Source organism: Anopheles marshallii, chromosome 2 (assembly GCF_943734725.1).
Source record: "Anopheles marshallii chromosome 2, idAnoMarsDA_429_01, whole genome shotgun sequence".
NCBI lineage: Eukaryota > Metazoa > Arthropoda > Insecta > Diptera > Culicidae > Anopheles > Anopheles marshallii.
In genome coordinates this window covers 39,998,774-40,026,205 of record NC_071326.1, presented here as the reverse complement: position 1 = coordinate 40,026,205, position 27,432 = coordinate 39,998,774, and the positions used below count along the sequence as shown (strand labels likewise).

Sequence of the window (27,432 nt, the reverse complement as noted above, 5' to 3'; positions counted from 1 at the left end):
GGTCCCGAGATCCGGTCATCCACGTGCACCCGAAGGCTCCCGTGGTTTCCTCCGCTCCTCGCACCATCAAAAGCCACTTACACAAACACATGTGCATGGGCGGTCGAAAAAAAAAACAGGCAGGCGACGGTTAGCGGGATGCTGCTATTGCTGCCAGAAGATCCAGAAACTAGAGGAGCCCATTATTGACGACGACAACGACAACCCCAGCCGATGCGCTCGGGAAGATGATGCATTTGCAACGGGGTTGCAGTCACTTCGGGAGCGGGTCACGTGCAGCGTGGAATGTTTGACCCCTAACGATCGGGCACGGAGGCTCGTTTGCACGTGGACGCCGTGATTGGACGGGGAATGTTGGAGGGAAGGGGGAAGGGAAGAAGGGAGGGATTGGACACCGTGATTCTATGGTCGGGAAGACTGTAACTGCTTGATCAGTTCCGGTGGTTCGGATCCAATCTCGGCTTCTAGTCAATTGCTAGAAAGGCTCTTGGAGTCAGCCATCAAGATTAAGATGCATTGCGTGCATTTACGAGCGAACGAAATGGCCATTAAAGCGCCTGATATGTGTGATTATATGAGGTAAGGCTAGCGTGAGTGCTCGGGCAGTCTTTCACACACAAGGCGCGGCTTTCATTAATAACCTTAAAGAGCATGGAGGGTTACATAAGGGTATAAAAATAATCTAGTGCTTGTGAGGCAGAAGGAATGCTATGGGAAGATGCCCTAAGAATATTACCAGCCGTGCAAAATGAAATAACAACAGTCCTTTTTAGTGAGCATGAGGTTACGATTAGTAGCTACATCGTTTACTTCCAGTTTTGTTGAACTTTGGTCAGTTGATCTTTGCCAACTGCCTAGTGTAATTGGCAGATATGGATATCTTCGAGTAGAATTTGCACTTCTATACTAAACTAAAATAAACCGAACGATTATCCAATATACTGCATGATTGCCTCTGTAAGATACAGAATCTTGCCTAACGTTCAATCATCACACATGAAATTTCACCCTAGAAAGAAACCATTATCTGCGTGATTGAAAATAAAAAGTAATATAAGAACAGTTTCTCGCCACGGCTAAAAGATGACGAGTGGCATTAGAGACGCGGAATGCAACAAGAAACGAATGAGCAAACAATGGACACTAGTCAATGGTGCGCCATGCCAGTAATAGGCCTCCCGGACCGAAAAGAACCATTAAAGCATCAACAAGTGCATTGTGTGAACAATGTTACACGAAATGGTAATTAACGCCTGCGTCCAACCCCATCCTCGGTTCAGATCTAACGCCACAAACACTTGAGCGACGGTTTCGTTACGATTTGTTTTCCTTCTTTTATTCCTTTCAGTGCAGATGGTCATATTGTAAAAAAAGGAAGATCGTACGACTGCGAAATGAAAAACTTTGTTTAACCTGCCTTAAATCGAATGGAACTGTTCGGGTTTAGTACTCATGGTTCGTTGCTTGAAACACCGCATGTTTCTTATGAATTTAAGTTAAACCCAATCATGGTGGCCTTTTATGCTTCTGTTCAGCCTGAAATTGTTATTTGATCACCATTTCTTACGATCGAGTCTTCAAAGTCAAATTTTATGTTATGCCGAAATAGCCATCGATCGTTTCACGTTTATGACTTCATAGCCATAGCCTTAACCTGCCGTGCAGGGTTTTCCGTCTCGTTTGATTATTCTCACAGGTGGGATTCTTCGTAAGTCGTAAACGTTCGTACGCAGTGCATAAAGGCTTCCACATATTATGCCATGCACATTCCATCCATCGTTCGCTACGACACAATTCCTACATACACAAACACACATGCACAGAGACACGTCACAGGTTACTAAACGATATAAGCAAATAGCAGCACCTCGTGCTAGTTTGGTGCAAACCCTCTGCGTCTCCAAACGCATCATCAAAACTGGGCAAGTGGTTGTTTGTTACCCTGCCCGATCATCACCTTACGCCCGATGAAGATGTCAGCAGCCGTGGGGAACACCTCGCAATCCACCACGGTTGAGCTGTATCTTTAGAGAAGGGAGGAATTTTTTTTAACTGCTTCATGCCGACACTGGAGCTAATTAATTACCCTATATTTCTAAACTCTCTGTGTGAAATGTGCGTGCGTACATGTGTGTGTGTGTGTGTGTGTGTAGTGTAGCCCCTCCGGGACGTACTTAAACGATCGTTGGAGTACGGCAAAGAGAAAAAAAAAACACGGAATAAAATAAGCATAAACGTGAAACAGACAGGACAGGAAGCGGTTAATATGCGGTGCAGGATGGTCGGGTGTAAGATAAACGAGATAATAAGAGGATAACAAGTGAAGGATCGGCGTGAATCGGGTGTAATTTTAACCATTGATTTTGAACGACTAATTTAACGTGAAATTAAACGTTAAGCATCGTGAGGGAACGGTGGCGAGGCGATTTTGTTTTCGTATAATTGTTCTATTATAACTAGCTTCTCGTTAATGGTTGTTACTGCTCTTATAAGGTATGGTGATCACTTTAATTGAGGTTACTTACGCAGTAATTCGATAAGTTTTCAATTAAAATGGTATACAATGATTAATTGCGGTAACGCTTACGGTAACGGTTGATCAAATTAACAGAGTCACAAACGAATCACAATGTATGTTTTGTTTACCATAAGAAGTTTTGTAATTTAGAATATCGATAAACAATGCACGGTTACCACTGTGAGCTGTTTTGTGATTAGCTTTGTGTTTCTGTTGTTCACATCAATACACTGCGCCTATCGGATTGTTTATGTCAACAAATGGATTGATTTACGACGTATTTACCAACGTACATAATTTTAGGGCAAGCTAAGCAACAAAACAGATCTGACTCTGCGAAGCAAAATTCTTTACTAAACAAAGACTCATATTGCACATCCATTCGACTCAATGTCTCTAAGTAGGCAGAATAAATTAATGTGCTGCTTTCAACAGAATCCATTAGTGATCGAATAATTGAGAGCTAGTGATACAAACTGTTACCATTGTAACGTCACGCAGTTGTATTTTTTCTCACGACTCGATTAGATATTCCTGAGCACAAATTCTTTCTTTCCAGCCTTGAAATTATAGTGCTATAATACTCTACTGAAACAGTCGCTACACTATCGCGATGGATTGTGCGAAAACACGCGTTACCGATGAAGTTCCCTGAACCTGACAAACGGAAACCGCAGCGAGACCCGGTGCATCATAGGTGCTGCGTACGGAAAATGCTGCATTACAGCAGGCCAAGCTCGCGTGGAATCAATGTTTCAGCACGTCACATTCCTCACCAGAACACACCCATAAATCTCCCATCTCTGTCACACCTGGAAGCTGTTGGGGAAGCGGGGGATGGTGGAACTGCGGTGCCTGAGAACAAAACATGTACACATATGGACACCACTGCTCTACAACATCGCAACATTAAGGGCTGATAATAAACGCGGCGCAGAAGTCAACAGACGTCTCAATGTATCGCGAGTGTATCGTGTAATCATCGTTCGCCGTGTTGTTTTACTTAGTGGGGATTTTTTTTTGTTCTTTCGCTTCCCACTGTCATCGTGTTCGTCGTCGTCTCGTCATCCGCATCATCACCATCATCGTCATCTTCGCATCTTCTCATAGTCGCGAACGCATCAAGAAAAACATATTGCATCGATGTGCTTCTACCCTTTTTCCTTGCGCTATTCACATTTTCTCGCCTCGTATTTATATTGATCGCGCCCCACCGTACGGCACTGGGACGATGCGAAGGTGTGCGGGGACATCCCCTTCCCACCACTCGTCTTGCTCCGGGACCACCACGTGCACGTGTACAGCTTCCCGGTTTGCCACACTTGCCCGGATCCAGCTGATCAGGCGTCGGATCTGCCCGGGCCGACCCCGTCTAGTTCGCCATCCTTTGCGTCTGGTGCATCACCACCCCTTCGGCACCATGCTCGGCAAGGTGTTATTGACCTTTAATCAAGATCTATTAATTAATGATAAAAGTCGTTGTGTGCTTTTTTTTCACGAACACGCGCGTTCGCGCCCAGAGAAATAAACTCACACATACAGCAATGCATGCATAAGCGCGATATGATGCTGCGGGTGATGAGATAAGACGGCACATGGATGGAGGCGAAAAGGAGAGCTATGGATACGCACTACGACATCATAGGACACGGGATGCACGCCATGCACCGTGCTCGGGAAAGATCGGCGGCTTCGACAGTCATCGGCGTTATCTCATTTTGCTCGCTCGCTGGATGAATTAAACAAAACGACGACTGAACGAGAATGCAACTCACGGCAGAAGAAAAGGCAGCGATGTGGGTTGAGTTAAATGTGGGTATCCACTCCCCCCCCCCGAAATGCCGATGGTTCTCTTTTCGGAAGCAGAACGCTCATCGTCAACGTACGGGCTGGGGATAGACGAGAGTTCCTGGGCCAGTTGTTAACAGTGGGTACGTGGAGCTTGGGACACACCCGACGATGAAATGGGATGGGAGTAAACGTATCAAGATTCTATTACCAACTTCCCTTTTGCCACGCAGAACAGACCACGCACCACACGGTTGGTCTATTGGAAGAAATGACGAAGGCGCAGTGAGTCGCTTGGGAGTGATCAAGGAATGTAGAATCTCCTACCAAACACTCAGAACGGCTCGTTCCTCAACCTGAAGCTATTGTGAAGCCATTGTTTCGTCGCTTCTATGATTTGAAAATTCATGACGGCGCTTTAATACAGTTATTACTGGTAAAGATATGCTTTTGAGATCCTAGAGATATTGTTTCTTGTCGCTAGCTTAGAATTAGTTCTGGAATTAATGGAATGCAATGGAATAACTACTTTTTTGATAGTAACTTTTACTGCATTGAATAATTTTCATATGCAACTCACGAATGAGAACGTAATGAATGAAGCTGGATCGTTTGGTGTCATTCTCCTGACGTGACCAACCCACCGGAACCTAACGAGTTTGATCCGCTGTACGACAGTGAGTACGCCGTCCTACTCATAGAGCTCATAGAGCCTCATAGAGCAAAAATCCTTCAGAGCGTTTTGGACAAAATCCACGTCTCAGAGGCGCATGTGAGTAATGGACCTATATGACTGTTTTAATGTTGTTAATCTTTCTATTGCTTTAACAAAATGTCTACTTGGGGCGGCCCGGCGGCGTGATGGTAGCGGAGCCGGTCTTCACACGAACGGACCGGACCAAAATCCCATCCGGGCCAATCCCCCGTAGCAAGGACTGACTATCCGGCTACGTGGTAAAATAAGTCGATACGGCCAGGCCGTTCTAACGAAAAAAAAATGTCTACTTAAATAATAGTTTTACGCCAGCCTTTTTGCGTCGTTTGGAAGTAGTCCTGTCATCTGAAGCACATTATTGAGACCATTTATGCATTCTATTTTAAACAAAACCTGATACAAACGAGAGATATATGGTTAATTAAGTTTTGTCAGGTTCTAGATTATGTAGAAAATGGGTATAAATCGGAGAATGTTGAACCGATTGGTGTATATCAATCAGTCGTGATGAGTTTCAAAATTTTGTAAGGAAGATTTCATGTTAGCACAACAAATCTATGTTTAAATTATCAAAGAACAGTCGCCTGTAAAAGAAAGCTTTGACATTTGTAAAAGCGAATAGAACACCTGAAACCATGTTTCACAACTATTCAAACCATTCAATTCTGACCGATTAATTTAAACCCGAAACAAAAGATGGTTGAACGGCATCATCACTCTGGCGAGTTCTGACACTTTTACGTACCAGGCCATGTAAAACCCTGAATAAAAATGCATACGAGTGCGCGATGCAAGTGAGTTATAATTTGACGTGCTCGAAACAATTGCCCCTTCAAAAAGGGGAAAAGTTCAAAGGACTTTCGCCACGGTGCAATGAACTCGACGACCACCGTCCACACCACCAACCACGATGTTGCTGCGCAAATTTTTGGGCAACAAGTTTGCGTCGAAATTTCCTTCCATTGCTTGATGTGTGCGTATTTTTTTTTTTTATTTTGCGTTGGCTGTTCTTTTTTTTCCGCTCGCACTGTAAGTCGCTAACGCGTTGTATCATTTGGATTTTTTTCCCACTTTACTACTCGGGCCGTAACCGACGCACCATAAAACCTCAGAACGGCACAGAAACGGCTCCGGTTGCTCCACCGAGGGCTTGGGGCCCTTTTTTCGTCCTGCGAACACCAATTATCGGGCGAACGGTGGAACGAGACAGGACGAAGAGGACAGAAACCGGTGAAGCCAGCGCGAGCGTTGCAACGCGTGCAAAACAAAACAAAAACGGAGCGAGATAGCTGATTTATAATTACCATTCAGCGAGATGACACCGAGAAATGAGGACGCAGATTGAATATTTCCTTTCGAGTGCGCGCTAAAGCGCAAAGCAAACAACGCCAGCCAACCTTCGAACGGGGCAAATGATGATTCCTCGCTAAGGTCAGGTTTTGCTCGAGCGTTCTGGGCAATGGCGGATGCACTGCCGGCCATCGGTAATTGCAATGTATGCAAAGGCTTTTGCTGCGGTCAGCCGAATGTTGCGATTTCTTAATTGGTACGCAACGAACTTTCCAACTTTCGGTTTGGGGCGTCCGGGTGTGTGTGTGTGTGTGCGAGAGTGATTTCTGTTTCGGTCGTTCTGTTCTTGCCCTTTCTCCGGACCAAAATTCGCTATGTTTGGGGCGCAATGTACTCGCACAACCTTTTTTTTTGTTTGCTCCTTTCCCTTGTTGTGGTTCATGTTGGGCGTCGCCATTCGCCTCTACCGCCCTACCCACGCAGGCACATCATGGCGGGGAGCTTCACTTATTCTGATTATATTTCAATTTGATTCTCCCTTCGATACGTGGCTAAAAATAACGACATTGCCGTGCAAGGGTAATGCGCATAAACGGCCAAAATGGCCATCACGTTTGCCGGTCTTGTTCCCAAAGGAATGGCAAAATGAAATTCGCTTGAAATTATGCATTGAAAGAAGAAGCAGCCAGAATGCGTCAGGGGTAGCAATGGTAGTAGTTGTTGGTTAAACAAAGTAAATGCCTTAGCGCCGAACTTTTGAGGACAGCACTTTTGTTCTCATCTTTTACAGAAAGCCAGCCACTGTACATACAACGTTTGATAAAGCTTATCAACTTAGGTACTCAATTGCACAATTTTATATGGCGTACTATTTAGGTTTGAATAGTTTAAATTTCCCAATTATTTGACAATGATCAACAGTAAATATAACTGATCATTTGATTCTTCTTCTTCTTCTTTATCAGGTCTGGGCCTGCCAGTTATGACTTCCTTTGACTTTATTTATCCGTAGCTGGATAATCATCTCCGGATGGGAATTTGGACCGGTCCTGTCGTGTGAACACCGGCGCCGCTACCAATACACCACCGGCCACCCCAAATTAGATTCTACTAATATAGTAAACCGTGATCTGCCGGTAGATTCTGCCGAATAGTAAGTTATTTCCAACAAGGCTAAGATATTTGACTGAAGAATTGGGCGTACCAGTAAACGGATTACGAAGTGATATTGTGCAATATTTCATCAACTGGAAACAGTATAATATAATCAATTTAATCTTATAGTTTTCGTGAGGACAAACAATTATACTATCAATCAACTACTTCATCTATCAACAGTCACCTGTCAAACAACTGTCATCTGTCAAAGGATAAGTCGATTGTCACAAAAATATGAAGATTCTTTTTTGCCGATTTCTTGATGACAAATATGCAATTTTATGCAAATAGAAAATACAATACTGTATCTAAATTTAAATATTAATTCAATGAGAAAGGTTTGCTACACATTTGACGTAATCGTTAAGAAACCAGATAAAATAGAATGACAGTTGAATCAAGTAGAGGCGTTTTGGTAAAACTGGGACGCAAGAATTCGATGGTAAAATAAAAAAAAACCCATTTCCTCTTTATTCGATCGCTGTTGCTAAGAGAAAAAAAAATATGGAAAGAAACAGGAGTCTGAAGGAAATAGCGAAAATCATAAAGAAATGTATCCCTTTCCATTTACATACTTTCCCCGGGAGCGAGAATTACTCCATGCTGGAACGGAAGAAAAGAATCATCATGAAAGAGTCTGGAGAGCCTGGAAGTTTTTTGGCCCGTAAAGCGTTACCTTCGCGTGAAGCGATTTTATACTCCTTTCGCCAAAAAAAGGTGAGTGTATCAAATCGAACGGGCATTCGGGCACTTCTTCTGCTTAACCACAGACCAGATGAAGATTGGCGTTTCCATATCAAGAGGATCGAAGCACCGAGATCATGTAATGGGTCTCGCATCCGTAACATTGCATCAAGTGGGGCGAATGGCGATCTAGCGAACTACTGTAAAATAAAATAAACACTGTGCTGTGACGTCCAGGTTCTTCCTGGTGTGTCTTACGCGCCAAAAAACAGATACACACAATCAAGGCATGGAGAAAAGATCTCTTCTGGCGCATCACGACGAATGCTCCTACCGACAAAAAAAAACCGTGGCAAATACACGCAGGAAAACTACAGTGGTGGGAAAATGTAGTACGTGAGGAAAGGGTTGCAGTGCAGGAGGAAAGGGAGGAAGAACATGAGGTAAGTGTTATAAAATTTATGCTCCACACGAGAGGAACCAACGGCGAGAATGAGCGAAAGAAAACGAGAGAGCATAGCACACAGTACAAGGGAAGATAGAGAAAGAGAGTGGCAAGAATCAACGACTGCTGGGTCATTGCACTGCGTGACGTCATCGGTTCAATGGCAAATTCTGACCCACATCTGGGGGCCACCCCCCCTGCCTTTTCAGCATGCACAGCGGACCCGTCTCCCCTTCCGCAGCCCGCACTCAACAGCAGGCTCCGGCTATCGAATCCAGCTTGGGCGATCGGGCGTGAGCAGCCAAAAACGCGAACACACCAGCACTCACGCATCGTCGTGAGCGAGCTTGCTGAGCGACCACGAAGCTGCGCGGCCCGAACGAAAGATTCATATCTGTTCCATGGTGGCCATGTGGCGAATGTGGCCGCTAAATCAGCTGAGCTTTGTTTTGGGGGTGGTGGGGATGAACGTTTAGGCTGATGGCCCCCGGGCGGGCACATCGTCGTCACTCAGCATCCCGGAAACGGTTTTATGATTGACCGTTCAACGACATGGCGCTGTAGCGCCAATCTATCTCTCGGTTTCGCATCCGTAAATTAGAGCCGAACCGATTACATCGTGCCCGATTATCTCTGCCCATGGAAGCTTTAATGGTATCGTAATGGAATGGTGGCAATCGTTCAAAGCAGTGAAGAAATATTTGTCTTTGCGACCGTTTGCATACTAAACCGGTAGGGTAGATTCATCGAATGGGACTTAAATTAGTGTCGATTAATCTGTTGTTAACGAACAAATATTCTAATTACATAAATGTGACATAATCTGTTTTATGATCTATGATTTTTTAGTAGATATCATTAAGTATATCCTTCCAAGTCCAAGAAAAATAATCATGATATTATTAATGATATTACCGTACTTATTTTAGTGAAGCTGATTGTAATACAGTGAGTGACATAGCTGTAGAGTTATTCTACGAGGCTACAAGTTATGCTGTAAGTTCAATATAATACGTTTTTCCATGAAGATTGCCTATTTTTACATAAAAATCCTTCATGTGATACGTGAAATAATTTTAAAAACACTCTCAAGATGGAAAATTTGTCTAACATCTTGAAAAAATTGAATATTTTTTTTAAGTAAACTATTATTTAAGCGTATGACCATGCTATGCAATTGTCATATTTTTTATGAATTATCGGTAGAGAGGTCAGACCGTAAAAGTAGTAACACATTTATATTTAATTATAATATATATAACTATATTATCAAGCGAAGTGTAAAGAAAAATTTGATGTAAATCGCTTTAAATGCCACGTGATTTTCGAAAATCGAATACAGAACTGCTCTGTTCTACTCTGTCATGTTAAGGAGTATGAGAGAATATTTGTTTCTACTAATCTTTTGTATTATTGTTTTAATTATAAAGTGTAGATCGTTGTATTTATATACCATTTTCAACTTTTCTTAGAATTTTTAAAACAGGTTATGTTAAACACTGAAAAAAAGGCAAACATTAGTAGCTCCGAGGTGGTTTATAATATTTTTAATGCTAATTTTAATTTATCGTTTAGATTAACTAAGACGTTAGACAACGTTTAGTAAAAAGAAAAACATTTTTAAAATAACATATCACTAAAGTTGTTCATTATATAAAATAGTTTAAAATATTCTTAATATTAGTAAACCAGAGACTGAGATGGCTGCAGTCTCTACCATAGCGCTAAAATAACACACTGTATAAGTAGCTTCTCGTACATCTGCCAAGCAGTGCCTGCTATCATAAAATAACAAGGTATCATCGATCGGCAAAAAAATGAAAATGATATGAACTGCCGTGATTGATTTATGAGTAATTGCATCCGAAAGATGCAGATCGAATGCATCGACTGCCCACCTGGCAGGATCGTGATCGCTGGACAGCAAAGAGCATTGCACAATAATTGCACCATATTGAGGTAGAAATCTCCTCTTCTTTCCCGCTTATCAACGCATTGTTACCCGTTCTTCAATTATTACTCACAAATAAGACATTTCATCAGCCTGTGTACGGCATCCTGCCAGAGACCGATCCTAACGATCGTAAAACGATGGTTCGCCGGGGTGAATTTCCAACCCCATGGGAGCCAATCAACCGAAACTTGGACCCCGGGTCTGGATTGAAATGGCTACGGTCACATGAAGTGAACTGAATGGGAATATTGGTATTTGCAAAATAAAAATAAACTCACTCACATAAACCCCGCACTGAATAGATGGGTTCGACGAAGACGAATATGTGTGAGTGTGTGTGTGTTCTGTGTTTAAAATGAAAGCATTTCCCATCGGTTCTATTTCCATAAATTAATTCAAGCCCTTCCTTTGAGGCGCATGACTAGCTTCCATCGAATGCCGATTGCCATTCGATGTGAGGGACTCGACTGATCGTCCAAACACGACAACTGACAGGTGAACGCGTTTACGCATCTCAACACGGATTCTTCCGTCCCGTTCAGAAGGACTGGCCCTTTCGCTCGTGCGCTCTCGTCGGACAGGTTTTGTGGCCGCAGCTACGCACTTGCCCTTCCGTCAGCCCTTCACTCCCGGCACTGGTGATGCTATGATGCCCGAACTCTCAGCTGGTTTCCCCGGTGACTACGTCGCTTCCGTCGCTGGTTCCTGCTCCCAGCTCGTTGGCATCTCGTCAAACTTGGAACGAAAATTTTTCGGCACACCGGCGGACCTCCCTCTCTTTCACATGCACTCTCTCTCTTTTTCTCTCTTATTCTCTTCAACTATCTTTCTCCTACTTTCTTTCATAAGATCGCGAAGCTCCCCCAAAATCATCAACCCCCCCCCCCCCTGCTCTTTACCTGTGGAACACCCCCCTAGCGACTCCACCCACTTCCGCCTGCTCGGATGAGCTCCAACAACTCTCGTGCTCTTTCTTTCGCCTCGGAAAAGTGGGAATCCAGCAGTTCCAAAGGGTAATGTGGAAAGGGAATGTGGTAAAGGGGGGACGGGAGCACTCGCATGTGCTTCATCGCGGGCACTGGGACCGGTCAATGCCCTGACGAGTCGGTAAGCGTGTGCGAGCGCGGGCCGCAACCGCGCAGCAGGACGGAGGAAAAGGTAGACATCGTTTCGATACACTTTTACACCTCCACCCATTTTTCCTGTCCATGACCCGTCCCGCCGCCCTTACCGTCACGCATTTCCCACAAGCGGCTGGGAACTATGGAGCGCGTGCGCTCGATCGTACACGCACACGGTGGGACGGTGGGTGGTAGGGGGGCCGGGAGCCGCGCGTGAACCCACAATTATCGACAATCGATCGGTTGCTACCGCTCGGTTGCTGCACCGGGGCGCCAGTTGCATGCGGTTGCAACGAACATTAGATAAGAGCAGTCAGCTGGGCATCCATGAACTGCTGAACTTGTGCGTGTGATTCAAGCGATTGATCATGTAATGATCGTATACATAGTAACGGATAACCGAATCCCGTAGTAAGGTGTTGATGTGATTTAACGAAAAATTGCATTAAAAACCTTTTTGAAGTAAAGTAACGGTTTGTAAAGTGAACAACTAATAAACCTTTAATATTTAAGAACCCAATTGTTGAACATTAGTAGTGCACGATGGTAAAGATATAAAGACGTTTAGCAGAAAATTTGCAACATTTAGATTCAGAAATCAGGTAATTATATTAAAAGTGAGATGACTAATTAACAATAATCTAAATATTGATAAAATCAAATCCATTGGCTTGAGTAATAGCTTGAACATAAAAGGAAGAATTGGAACATGGACGTAAAATGCAAGATACGGTTGAAAATATGTTCAGCAACAAACGGAACGGAATTTTCGTCTGAATCCAAAAAGAATATTTGGAAAATATATTGCTTTTGTGCAAACTTATCATTTCAATGTCTAATGTAGTATGTTTCATGAAGGGAGATCTAGCACGAACCCTGTAGATAACAAGTTCAAATAGTAAAGATTGAGTCATATCTGAATTCTTACCAAATTGAACTGAACTGTTAATTGAACTGTTAATTGTAATCGAACTGTTGAGGTAGTCTAGAATTCTGGCATTTGTTGAGTAGGAATTATTTCCTCATTCCTAACCATAATAAAATAGATTCTATGTAAAGCTCTCAGAATAGGTTTAACCTTGCTGGAAAGATGATGGATCGGGAATGATTTTAATTCACGCAATTGCAAAGCTCTCATTGTGACAGTCGAGAAAGTGTTGAACAGAATTGATTTCAGCTTGCAAAATTTTTACAAAGAACCCGTAATGATTCCAGATTCCAGTTCAACTTGAGTAGATTTCTAGATTTTGGATCTGTTCCTGCAAATGGATACAATTTTATTACTGTAATTCAACAAATTTTTATTACCATCGAAGAAGGTATTATTAAATAATGTAGCAATATTGGATATATGTAGAGAGATCATAGGGATATGGTATAACAACATCAAATTCACAAAAACAAACTAAAATATTAGACAATAGTGAACAAATGTATGCGACACGTTTACTGTAGTGAAGAAATGTATGTTTTTCATTTACTTGCGACGCCCCCTGATCGTTCATTAAATTGCGTCTGCACCATTGTAACAGCAACTGAATACAGCTTTGTAGTAATAAAACAACGTCATGTAAAGTTAAATTATGCAAAATGATAATTTGGTTAATTGTTTACCTACATGTTCTGTACATTTATGTTCTTCAAATTATTGTGCCACGAAACGAATGTTAAATATTTAAATTATTTTTGCCCTTTTCGGTTAAATGCAACGCCCTTAACGGATTATTTTTATGTGATGCAAACTGGCTTCCCTGTGAGCAAAACGGAACGATCGTCATACAGTGCTTACCGTGCTGTAACTTTCATCCCTCTGACAGTCGACACATCCACATCCGCTCAGGTCACGGGCTTTGGGGGCGGTGGGGGGTGATTGCGATCGTAAATCATCGCCCCGAACCAGGAAGCTGGCAGAAAGACGAGAAATTTTCCCCAACCGCACATTTTCCTCAACAAGCGGCACGATCTGCATGTACGTTCGACTGCCGTTTCCGTCTTCCTCAATTGCTCTCGTTCATCTGCGAACGCGTATGATTGTTTGCCTTGGGCACGGGTCACCAGAGCCGGTAACGAAGGTATACTCGCTGCGGTACATGAAGAAAGCAGATAAACTGCTTTTAAAACCAAAAAAAAGATCCAAAGGGCACGCGAAACAAACCCACACTGATGGCCCATAATAAGCTCCGTTGTGAAAAAAAAAATGCGGAACGAGTTAGAAACAAAAAAAAAAACAAAACTAAAAAAGACCCCACTGACGTGGGTGGCATGCGGAAGGGCAGCACTGAAAACAAATCGTAAAACGGCGACCTCCACACGCCCGGTGCATCCTGAACCGGGTGTGGTAGAATGGAACGAAATCCTGAATGAACCTGCCGGCAAGGTTAGGGTGGTGTTGGTGCGCTTCAACCTTCGCGCCTACCGCATCGCAGCGACCTGTTTTTGTGTATGGATCTTTCTATCTCCCTCGCTCTCGCGCGCTTCTACTCCCTTGCATCAGCGGCATCCATGGCTGCGGAAGAAGCTGCACGCGGTCGATGCATCACCGGTTACATAATAACCAACCAACATGCGGTGACTTTGGAATGGGGAAGAAAGACAACCAGACGAAGCCGATACCGCTGCCCACGGTAGGCGCTCGTCGATCTTTAAAGGATTCGTAGATCGCGCCACTCAGCGATCGATGGGCACCCCGGAACTCACGCGTTGGTTTAAATCGCGATCGCGAGTTTTGCTTTTGTTTACTTTCTTTCTTTTCTTCTCTCTCTCTCTCTCTTTGTCTCTTCATCTTTCGCTCAACTCACTTCTCCATTTTCCCATCCCAGCACCAGTGCAATCAAGAGAGCGAGAGAGAAAGCGGGAGGGTGAGAAAATCTCGCGCAGCGTTTTCCACGATGAGAGCAATCTGAACGATCTTCCTCTAGCTCCCCCTCCCGCCTTCACGCTTCCCTTTTCTCCCTCAAACCCCTCCCCCCTCTCCCCTCACCGTTCCCAATCCACAACACGTCACACGCGTTCGTTGCTCGCGAGCCATCCGGAAAGGTTCTGGCCGTGGCCGAGGTGAATGCACTCCTGAAGTGTGGAGCCGATGTTAGTAGGTCACTGCTAGTGCCGGTCGTTGGCCCCATCGCCGGCCCGGCAACATTTGCGAGCAGCAGTTTTTCTCGCTAGACGGAGATTTTTTTTCTTTTCGTTCTCTCGATCGGATAGAATGTGTGCTCCATGCGTGTACGGTGTGGCGTTCTATAAAGACGGAATGATCTTCCTAGCTCGATAACTCTTTTCGGTTTTTTTGTATCCAACTCTTTTCGTTTCCATACCCTTCCACCACGTCCGTACGGCAATCGAACGTTAGTTTTGGGATTTGCTTCCCTCTGTGCCATTTCATTCCTACCCATTACCTAGGCGATCGATGCCAAAATGACGACGACACCGCATGAAAATCGCATGACTGTCGGTTTTGTTCGGTTTCGCAATCTCGATCACAATCTGTAATAGTGTTTTTTTTTTTGCATCCTGAATGATTCGTCGTATGGTGCGCCACACTGCCATCATCCCTCTCCTCCGTTGCCTCAGTTCCTCCCCATCAACCCACCCCGGTCAAGTTTTGGTGCTTGCCGACGAGAAAAGGAAATTAAAGAAGATCTTCGAGGAGGCTGAAGGTTTGCTTCTCTAGGCGGATGATCGCTGCCGGGATGTCCGTCCGGGGTCAAATTTCCTGAGGATGGTTGCAACATTTCTCCGGTGCTGCTGCTTGCAAGATGACATCCCATAACCGATCTTAGAAGCCGTGGTCCCACCGGTCTGCTGTGGGGTTTTGGATTATTTCTGTCTGCAGTAGTCGACGCTCAGTCAGAAAAAAGGGGCAATATCTCCGGCTAATAAAATGTACGACATGGACAATATTTACGGTCTCTCAATGATTCTTCTCAATTTCATGCATTTTAAGCTGCTTGATCATGATCAATATCCAATATCATTCGTAAAAAAAACTTCCATCTCATCTAAGCTTCCATCTTACGTTGACAAAATAGAAGACTAATAACGTCTTAGCTTCCGCATGGACATTGAGCATAGACACATTGCAACCGATTGAGGAAGCATGCAGAAACGAGGCCTTAAAGAAACGTTAGAGAAACCCGACAAGAGTATCGAACTAGACTACAAAACGGTATTCTTAATCTCGCAATATGCACGATTTGTTGAAGATCAAGACAGATGCGATCATTACGTGCTGGGATCGAAGAATTTGTCACAATAGTAAACGATCAAGGTATATTGGGGCTACGCTAAGGGTAGCGGCGCCGGTCTTCACACGATACAACCAGTCCAAAACCCCATCCGGATCAATTCTCCATACTGCAGGACTGACTATCCGGCTACGGGTTAAACGAAAAAGTCTAATAAAACCAGAAATGGCAGGCTCGCTGACATTGACACTGACACCTCTTGCGGTTGTTGCGACGGTAAAGAAGTAAGTAAGCGGTTAAACTAGCTTGACTAAATTTATGTGACGTAGAGTAGGGATATTAATGCTTCATAACTCTTCCGAGATGTATGAATTTTGAAGAATTTATGAACAGCCTAAGAGAATAGAGGAATCACCAAAGATAATTATTATTGTTATCCGATTTTCAACTATTTTTTTTATTACCAGAAAATCTCAAGCGATCTTAGATGGCGGAAACTTTAGTAAATATGTGCAAAACTAGCGCAAGGAACTTTAATATTCTGAGTTTCATAAATCATTGGAGATGCGTGATTCTAAACAGATTAATAAATTTTAAATATTCGTGAGAAAACTATGAACCGTTACAGATGAATAGGAGATCACAACAGCTTAATAATATTTCGAAATTCGTTAACCAGTTGAGTGATTCGAATGACTTAACTGATTCACATGAATTACTCCTCTCAAAAGCATCGAAAGGTACAACACCAACATGGGGAGATTTCCGTATGCAGGACGCATCTTTGCACAGAAGTACGAGAGCATATTCTAATGCTCCCAACCGGTCATAGATAGCTCCGAAGGAAGCATTAACCTCTCGCACGCATCGCGATGGCTAGCCTAAAGCCTGGATGAATACCCCGCGCAAGCGTGCCCAGCCACATCGCCAATCAACTATGCGTTGCCACCAGGATTGCAGCAGCTCCCCCCATCGCTACCAAACACACCATAAAGCAACAATGTCTATAATCATCTCGTTTTGCCATAAATTTATTGATATTAAAACAACCGTGCATCCTTCCCAGTTGCTTCTATTTCCCGTTTGAACATCAGCCAAGAGTTCTGTGACCGTTGTCGACCTAACTCCCGTTGCCGTGGTCCATCCCGTTCCAGCACAGGCACGGCAGCTTCCGTGTACAATATTTCAAACCACACCGGCCGAGGCTGCACGGGGGATGGGCCCCAACATTGCGCCTCTCCCGCGGCCGGCGTTGAACACACAACGGTTCGCTTTTTTTTGCCGAGACCGGACCGACAATGCGGATGTGCAGAGAAGGTGGCAGAAGGGTGAACGCAGTCCCCGGCACCCAGCACGAGACGGCCCACGGTTAAGGCGAGGTTGGGACAAAGTTGGCGTGCTCGCACCGAGGACGGCTTTCTTTTGCTTCCCTACACGTTCGCCACCGGACGGTTCGGGGTGCTTTTGTTTCTTTTTTTCCCACCCGTCCTGTTTGGTCTTTAATTAAAATTATACCCATCTACGGCACACACGTATGATCAGCGCAGAGACGTCCCCACCAGCGGACGATCGTGGCGATCGTGGATCACGACGGCCAAACGCTAGACGCTAGGCAGCGCAGAAGAACCAATTTCTTGTCCACCAAGCCAAAGGGCACCGGGTCTTGGCAAACGGGAAGATGTTTGCATCTTTACCTTCCATTTCCCAGCGGGCAGCGGTGCGACGATCCGTTAGATCGCGCGCAATCGACATCGAACCTTTTATGGGAGTTAGGCCCTGCCCAGGTCTGGGATTCACGCTGCATGCACGCTGAAACGAGATGTCCATCTCGGTGGGCTGGCGATCGTTTGTCGGTCGGGCGGGTGTCGGTTTGCGGGAATGTTACATAATTCTAAGCGCTCTTATACATTTCCCATCCCTGCCAGCACACCGAACAGTCCGTTTGCCGGAAAGAAGTTCTTTGTTTTGGGCCCCGAGTTCGTCGCACCTTTTGCGAACGATCGCGGCCAGCAATACAGGGATAGAAGCGATTGGAATAAATCATTAGGTGCAAACTTTGCGCAACCGATTTTCTAGCTTTCTTCCATCTTCCAGCCGGGCACGGAAACGCACACACTGGGGACCGAACTTGTGCGGCTTTTTCCGTTCTCTCTATGACGCTTCTCTCGCGAAGCGTCGCAAAATTGCTGCATCCAGAGCGTGTCGCTGTGCAAAAACGGGAAGCTTAAAGTTTGTTGTTCGTATCGCCACCAGAAGGGCATCGGCTGGCCTACTTTGGATCGCTGCACACCGAACGATCTCGTAGTCTCCCACGGGCCCACGAACCAGTTCTACGCCGAACCGAATCCGGGCATGGAGCAAGATCGGAAGGAAAGCCCGGGCAAAAGGGTACAAAAGTAACGTTATTTCCACCCGCTGTTTCTTTCCTGTTGTCCTGTACTAAATCGGAAGATTTATGTCCCTTCCCGAGAGTGCCCTTCTTAGGGTCTCGAGCCCCAACGACGGTTTGGTCTGGAGATCAACAACCCCAATCCGGTGGGGCCAAGCCCACACAAACAATGCGGAAATGCACGCGAAAGCATGGCAGGCAGGCGGGTTTTCTCTTCCACCGTTACGCCACTCGCGCGGGAAGGTTCGTAGCCGGTTGAGCGTTCAGCTCTTTCGTATCGCCGTAACGTACGGCCCAAGAGGTCACAGCAGAGGTTTCGATGATGACAACAAGGCGAGGCCACAGCAACACGGCGGCAAGGGCAGCGGGTGACCGCGTCGCGCATTAGAAAGCGCTTCGTTACGGACGTTTCCGCCCACACGGTAACTAGCGGAACCTGGAAAATGTCAATGCACTCGCCGCGGTGCTCCACGCGAGATGGTGCCGGGTGGAAGATGTAGTAAACGACGCCAGCGCACAATAGCCCCGAGGGCATACCGTTTGGGTGAATGTATTTATTCATCACATCAGGACAGCGAATGCAAACCCGTTAAACCCACCGGGGGATTATCTCCGAACACTGCAAACCGAGCTTCTCGAGCTAACCTTTGACCCGAGCGTGAAAGGTGGGCGAAATGTGCCCGAACGAGCGATGTTCCGGTTCGTGCCATTGAAATTCTCGCGGCAATATAAATAAAAACATAAAACGGTAAGAGAAACATAACAGCAGCAAACCGAATGAAATGAACCACTCGCACAACCACAGCGAATGCGCTTCGGACATTGCGAAAGGCACTTAAGGCAACGCACATTAAGCACAGTTTTATTTACCACACACCCGGTACGCCACACCAACCGCACCCCGGTATTGCGTATTGGTGGGTTTCCATTCGCGGGATCACACCGTTTCCGCGTTCAATGAACCTTCCCGCACTGGGTGTTGCAGCACTTTCACCAGCGAGCCAACGATCGGCCTGCAGCAGCCAGGGGCGAAAGGTAACCGCGAGCGAGAGCGAACAGATTGTTTCGCGGCGTTGAGATTTCGGTTTCCCTAACGGACCACCTATTACCAACTGGTGGGACCGCAACTTACACGCCGTAACTGTTCAATGGTTAAGCGTTTTGCGGACAGCCCCGTGTCCACAATGTCAGGTTTGTGATCGTTTGCACTTGGTGTAATGCCACTCCCGCACGAGGTGCTTTTGGGATGCAGTGCCAGCTGCTCCCCGGTTTGAGTTTGGAAATGAGAACGCGGTTGCGGATAGCGGAAATTGTAATGTAGCATCATATGGGAGACAAGAGAAAACAGCAATCGCTAATTTGCAGACATAAGGTGGTAATCGAAAGCAAAATCTCACATAACTCGACTGTAGTTGATGTTGTAAAGTAAACCATCACCATTACCAAATGCGTAGCTTTATTTCATGTATGTGAATGAAATTCGATCCAGATCAATAATTGCCGCGGCTTCACTGGGTACACTAAACTATGTTCAGGTGAGCCTGCGCTAGGGCCAGAATGGGTGATCCGGTCGGTGTATCAGGAACGTCTCCGGCACTGCCTGCGATGTCGAGATGGGAATACTTGATCGGATGAGAAGATCCCAGTCCGCATTTGTCCAACCCGGTGGCAAGCATCAAAAATGCCGCTGGTCCCTGTTACCGAACAAAAAACACCAGAATAAGCATATAACACATACGTAACTTTTAAAGCCCAATGTACCTGGTGTCCTCGGGGAGTTCTGCTGGATGGGAGATTGTTTGCCTGCAGTACGTCCTCACCGTAACATTTGCCTTTGTGAAAATCAAAGTCCTCGCGGCGCAGAACGGATATCTCGAACGGATCACCAACCGCTTCTCCGGCACGCTGCAGCTGCAACCCATGATCGACGGCCCGTGCCGGACCATTGTCCATGACGATGGCGCTATTACCGACGGCCAGCACGGCGTGCCCGGTAAGTGTGGCGATCGTGTATAGGTGCGGATCGGGCAGACCTTCGGCCAACACGCGTTCCTTCATCTGACAAAGTGCATCCGCCATGGCCATGCGACCCTCGGCATCGGTGTTGCCGACGCGGACCCGCACCCCAGCGCGGGAGGTCAACATTTCGTCCGACACGTAGCACTCTTCGCCGACCGAATTGCGCACCATGCAGAGGACGCCAATGGCATGCACGTCGGCTGGTTGGCGCTGCTCGACCACCTTCATAAAGCCGGCCACAGCCGCTGCACCGCACTTGTCACGGCTCATACCCGCCATGATGCCGCCCGCCTTGATATCGGCACCGCCGGTGTCATACGTCACACCCTTACCGACCAGCACAACCGTTTTGCGTGCCGGGTTCGGGGGCTTGTACTCGAGGAAGATGATTCGGCCACGGTGCCGTTCGACCGTCCCTGCCGCACGGTTCACAGCCTGGTACAGTGGATAGTCGCGCTCGAACACGCGCGGATCATCGACGACGGTAACCTTGACCGGGCCCGATTTGAACGCGTGCAGCACATAGTCGGCAACACGTGGCGGTGCCATACGCTCCGGATCGCCACCACCGATATCGCGAGCTACAAACCGACCAGCTTCCACCGTTTGCACCATACGTAACAGATCGGGTAGTTTATGTGCGTGCGATTCAAAGTACACACCAATTTTCCTAAAACGATGACTTCTAGCCGGCACATCTTCGCGCAGCTGCAGTGGAACGTATAGCTCGTGCAGAGCACCCAGCAGGGCCACGATAGACGCATTCGGGAAGCGTTCGTTAGGAATGGGCAGCAAAAGCACCGGATACTTTGAACCGGCTTTCAATGCTCTGCGCAAAGCGCCAGCCGCCGCTTCCGCGTACCGACGCACATCGTCGAAATCTGTCAACTCCCCAACGCAGTTGTACACCACACGAACCGTATCTTTATCGAGCTGAAGGCGGAAGCAGCTCACTTCCGAAGTAATACCCGCATCGAACTTTTTCTGCTCATCGATTTGACGCACCAATTCCTTCGGTAGTGCGGTTCCATCGATTACGCACAGCGTATCGTAACGATCGGTTTGGTTAAGCGACGCAGTTAAATTCTCCACCGGAACAACATCACAGGGAAGATAGCTGCAAACGATTCGAATGGAAAACAAACGTTGGTTGAAATTACTGTACCGTCATTCGAAGGTATGATTATTGCACAAGAATCAATTTATTTTATAATTACAGTTGAATGAGATATATGATATAATGAGTTTTATTACAAGGAGTAATTTGTGAATTTAAGAAAAAGCATGTATGCTTGAAAATATGAAAAAAAAAAAAATTATTCTTAATATCTTGTTCAAGCATTTTTTTTTTTGCTCTTTTTCCTGAAGAATCCTGTGTGAGTATTTAAAGCTTCATGAATTCTTTGGTGATTTAAGAATTCTTGAGTTTTTTTAATTAATTCTTGCCATTCAATTTATTATTCGGGAAATATGAATGCTTGCAGATTATCGCATCCATTATGATTAATTTATCTTTGAAGATAAGGTTAAAAGGTTAAGAAAGGGTAAGTTACTTCTAAATGTAATGCTTTACATCGCAATGAATGTTAATTCTCCTTGATCTTCTTTGCTTTGTTTTCTATCTGTTTCTATTGAGCACGCCAGCTAGTAGAGAAAAAAAAGCTCATCATTTGTTACACGTAATCAGCAAGACAGCGTTTCGCATCTCGTACCACGTACTCTTTGGCATCGCTTTGGTTTAGCAAGAGGATGGCTTAATATGCATTTTGCTGCGTCAATTTCTGCTGATCACGGTCCAATGGTATAACTGTCTGGTACCCACCTACCCAAACAATCCTTACGACCCACTTCTTGAACGCTCTGTTTCCCTCGCCACCCTCCCCTCCCCTCTCTTTCTCCCTCTCCACTCAATCCACAATGAAGACAAGAGTTTCAGAATCTAGGTCGGCGGCAACGCTGAAGTTCAAGGAGTCCAGCGAAAGAAAAGCAATAACAACAACGGTAACAAAAAAAAAACAGAGCATCACGCGAGAAACGCGTTAAAAGCCACCAAAAGGGAAGACACAACTGTGGGGGGAAGGTACATGCAGCAAAACACACAAGAACAAATCGAGCCAACCCGATCTCGCTCACCCGCGCACGCGCGATCACGTACCCTCGCGTTCGATCTTGGAACTTGTGCATTACGAAGCACCTGAACCGTGGTGTGCCGGGTCGCAAACACACAGATTAACGGAGGATCATGAAGAACGCGAAGCCCGAACGAGAAGAGCCAGAGTGTGTGTTGGGGACCGTAGCAATAACGGCAGCGAACACAACACACACAAAAAAAAAAGAAATCCCCCATCCCGGGGTTCGCGTCGTTTGCTCGTCTTCTTCCAAAAACCACCGGGCGCGCACCAACGATTCGCTTCCGCATCTTATTCTGTTCCCGCGACCGACCTACCATTCACCTAGCTCACCCTGCCCCTTCTCGCATCCAGCGGGCGGTTGGCTATAAAAAAAAAAACAAACTATACACTGTGTGCGTCCCTTCTTTTCAACTACACCTTTGCAGTACGCCATGGCAAAAGCTTAACCCGTTTGCTTTTTGTCCGTCCAGAACCCACCGCACCGGCCGATCCCCCTTGCCACACCACCCGTACCGAAACCGAGCGAATACGGGAGAAACGGAAAACTAGGTTAGGAATATCTGCTGCTGCCCATCCACACCGTCGGATACACTCCGCAAGCTGGGAGGCTTTTTGTTTTTCTTTTTTACGTTGCGTTGCGGCCCCTACAGCAACACTAATAAAAATAATAATAAAACGCATACACCATCATCCCGGGTACCGGGTGACCCCCACCGGACTGGACACCGTGCGCAAGACACAGATGCACATTTACGCGCCTGCAGGATGGAAACATTCCTACTCAGAACGGTCTACCTCATCGGCTGGGTAATGGGGCGACGGCTTTGCGAGGAGGGGAGGAGCCAGGAAAGCTTAACGGTAAATTTGACGATTTCATTTTACTGTTCCACTGTTCCACGATCGCGATCGGTTATGTTGAGTGTCGTACAAACTGCCAGCAGTCGCGTGGATCATTTCGTTCCGAAGGATGCTTGAACAGTGATCCGATTACAGACGGTATGCTGAACTTCCACAACACAAAACCTAACGACACGAATCTGGGGCTCTTTCTGGTTCTATTTTGGTAACATTGACATTGAGCTGAACTTTCTTCAGCAAGAACTAGCAAATGTCGTGGCACGAAATGATGACCAACAACCCAATTAACCCCATATTTTCAATTAAGCTCCTCTGCGTTTAATTTGTTGTTATTTTTTTGGGAAAGTTCTGGTCCACCTTTAAGTGCAACGCTTTGGAAATTGGGTCAACGTCGAACAGCTTGTTTTTGCTTTACCACCATTCGGGAGTTCGTCGCCTTCGGTCGTCACGCAACAATAACGACGCAGTCACAGTAAGCTCGAGCGAACAAAGTACGGGTGATCCTCCAAGGAGACGGTTGGCAAAGTACCGAGTAAATTAAAACGTGACAAGAATGTTGCTATCATGTTACTGAAAGCTGCGCTTTAAAAGCATGAATCAAACACAACACAAAGAGACTGATTCATGATAAGGTTGATACGATGTTGCGCTGGTGAAAGTAAGCGATATAGTGAGAACAAAGAGAGACGGCAGTGCAAAAAGAACGCAACATGTTTGCACTCATTAAGGGAATTGTTAAAAATGTTTAAAATGCAGAAGATAACGATGTTACAACAAAAATTACATCGTTTGCAACAACATCACGAAACATTATGTTCATTATGCAAAGACAATTTGATACAGCTTGCGAACATCACATGATTTATGTGATTAATTGCCAGAACATATCATTCATTCGGATGACCCGTAACAATACGTTATTCTCCCTACTATCTAACGATCAATCATGCTGCATGGTAATCGCAATCAATCATCGCTCTTACAGCAGAACCAAGAATCCGACGGCCAGATACGGTCCAAAAAAAAATCCGTTCATTTCGGGGGCCAAAAACGACGTTACAGGTCGTTGACCATCGCCAGCCAGCTGTACACGGCCGAAACTGTAACGGGTAGCAGGCCCACAGTCTAGCGGATCTTGCGGAACTAGTGGTAGAGAAAATTGCGCACCACCAGCTTACCAACAGCTAGGATCTTTTCATCTAGTGTCTGTGTAATAGGCCCATATAACCACCGTCGATTTGCCGCAAATGTACGCATCTCACGTACGAGACGAGAAGCGTCTGAGTTTGTCTGATGTACGTCTAAAAACCCGTTAATGACTACATTTCGACTAACGGCAATTCTTTCACCAAAATTGCAGAGCTGGACGCTGGAGCTGGGTTGCTTTCGCTGGAGAACACACCAATCGGTTCTGGGTGGGGCGTGTAGGAAGATTAAGAACGTGGTTGAATGTAAGCGAAGCAGTAATCATGTCATTCACTTGTTTCCTACGGTGTAATACGCATAGCAACAGATGAATGCTTGGTTTAGTCCTGCTCTTGGATTCGCACTACTATCTTTACTTAGCCTATCTTACCTTTCGACGCTCATCGTTTAGCCGTTGCTGGATCGGAGGCGCGTATCGTCCAGAAACTGCTTCTCTTCTACACTGAGCGTTGCTCCACTGTACACACGCTCGGAATCCGATGCCCACTAGAATCTGCAGTCCAGATGTGGATCGTTTCGAGCCACTTGAAACCGTAATCTGTGAATGGAAGGGAGTGTTCCCGGAGATAATGCACACTCTGTATGAAACGGTCGGGTGATTGATAACACAGCACTGAACTGTTGTGATTGCGTTGGTATCGCTAAGTAAACGATTGTTCTCCGAGCATACATGCTCTTATACTGCAGGGTGTCTCCGTTTGGATGTAGAGCAATCAAACGTTTCTGAAGAAAAATTTATTCTATTTCCTTGAGCCTTTCCAGTTCACCTGCAGGTAGCATGTGTAGCGAAACGGCACGTCCACAACTAGCGTTCTTCTACCACGGCATAGCATCGATCATGGCATGCACTAAATTTGACGCACGAACAGATGATTCAATCAACCATTGCGGCGCACTAGAATGAATCAATTTACTTTTATTCTACCGATTGATAATGCTTTTATGCGGCACGATCAGTAAGTGCTAGCTGCGTACTAACTGTGCCTGAGTCATTCGACCGTTCGTAGAGCGAGGGTCATTTGCACCGCACTTTTTTGTGTTGGAAAATCTACGTATAATAAGTACGATAGGCCCACAAATGGAAAACAATAAATAAATCCAAAGTAAATATGAACAAATATGCAAAAACTAGTTAGTGCGATCATGGATCGGTTGGTTGATTTCATTTTGTTAGGCAAAGGCTACATGAACGTCACTGAAGGGTTAACGAATATCGCGTAGTCCAGCGTCACGATATATTTGAGGTTAAGATGCACTGTGGAAGTATACCTTGCATTCTGAAATGTAACAAAATTACCATTACTTTCGATGTATCTACACACCTTTTTCGTTTATAAAGTGCCGGCAATTGTTTATGCGGAAACTTTTCGGCTTTTCTTGTCCGATATCACTTGATTCACGGTAAAAAAGGTACGGGAACAACTTTGTGCTGAGTTGCGTTTTGTTCAAGTGTCAAATAACCAAAACAAACCGCTTGTGGATGAATCATCAACGGGCGAGGAATGGGAGATGGTGCGGTGCGGCAAGTGACAGAAAAACGCTTCGTTTTACGGAATCGCCGGTACGATACCATCGTACCCGTAAGCGAGGAACTTTAGTTTATTTCATTTCATGTAGCACAAAAATACAACTATATTAGACACACGCACGTAATGTGGAAAATAATATGAAGCAATCTGAACTACTTGCTGGTGACTGATGATACCAGGTTCTTGATGGACGATATAATGGTCGGCAATTTGCTCGCCTCGATCAGAAGCACCTTACGGAATGGTTGCAGCTCGGCGTCCTTTTTCTGCCACTGGCCGGCGAGGGCTGTGGTTGTTTCCTTCTGCACGGAATAGTCGAAGCTTGCGCACGAATCCTTGATAAAATATTCTTCCTCATCGTTGCTGTACAGTACCTCGGCGGGTTTATCTCCATCGGCCGCTTGTTGGTAGTACTTCACGAACATTAGATAGTAGTCGAACGTGAATGGCATTCCCTTCGTGCGTGCGCGTTCCATTTCTGAGAGTAGGTTTTCGCACATCGGCACACAAACCGCAGCCGGAATGTTGATGAAACGTTCGTTCAGCAACAGTCCCGTCGTTTTCGAACCACTTTCAAGTGCTTCACGGAACTGCTGTATGACTAGCTCGGTCGCATATTTTTCCGCCTTTTCGAAGATCAACTTCTTTAGCTGACGGACGGCTGCAAGCTCCTGCTTGTTGGCCAGATTGATAACCGTTGTCACGCCGAACACCACCTGACAGGGATCACCCATGTCTGTGTCCTCGTCTTCCTCGTCATCGTCGGCATCATTGTACGCTTGCTTCAGCACACTGCCGACATAGTTTTGAGCTACAAACCAAAAACAATGCATGTTGATTATAAGTGCAAAACAATACACCTTGCTGCATATCTACCAACCCACAACAACTCCCGCTAGCTCGGTCAGATCGATGTGCGCTTTTACAAACAGCTGTCCCAAAAGCTGCTTAATGCCATCCAAATCAGGATCGATTGGATTGCGTCCTTCGAAGTCAACGGTAATGCCCTGGTTAAAGTAAATGGAAACAAATCATAGGATCAGTTCCGGCGCGGAATCCCCACGCGTTTGCTGCCCGACTCACTTCATCACCCTCGTATGCTTCTTCATTTTCCTCGTCGCTCGAATCGTCGCTGCCACTTTTCGCCTCCATACGATGCTCCTCGTCATTGTCGGTTTCAACTTTTAACTTTTTGCTGGTCATTTTCGCAAGTTTTCGATGCACAACGTTGGTAAATGCACTTTATTTACAATTGTTGCACAAAACGCGTGCGAGCGCTGATTTGCCGGAGAAAAAATGTTACTGGTAAACAAGCGCGAGTTGAATACTCGAGAGATTCTGTTTGCATTGGGTGTAGTGTGTACCAATTTGTCTTGAATTGATCCCTTTGTGTTCCATTTAATATTCAGACGGATTATATTATTTATTTGCGTCTATAAATT

General features: G+C 45.6%; 2 protein-coding genes across 2 annotated transcripts; both read right to left on the bottom strand.

The window, feature by feature from the left end:
* Positions 1-19,766: 19,766 nt before the first annotated feature.
* Positions 19,767-24,845, bottom strand: LOC128717954 (putative aminopeptidase W07G4.4). The gene is made up of 3 exons (XM_053811629.1): positions 24,832-24,845; positions 20,008-21,382; positions 19,767-19,940 (listed from the first exon to the last, which is right to left on the bottom strand). The coding sequence occupies exons 1-3, from the start codon at positions 24,843-24,845 to the stop codon at positions 19,767-19,769; spliced, it is 1,563 nt and encodes a 520-aa protein (XP_053667604.1).
* A 1,297-nt stretch (positions 24,846-26,142) lies between these two features.
* On the bottom strand, positions 26,143-27,193 carry LOC128707196 (protein BCCIP homolog). The gene is made up of 3 exons (XM_053802146.1): positions 27,074-27,193; positions 26,871-26,997; positions 26,143-26,801 (listed from the first exon to the last, which is right to left on the bottom strand). Exons 1-3 carry the CDS (start codon positions 27,191-27,193, stop codon positions 26,143-26,145), a joined length of 906 nt encoding a protein of 301 aa, XP_053658121.1.
* Between the last annotated feature and the right edge of the window lie 239 nt (positions 27,194-27,432).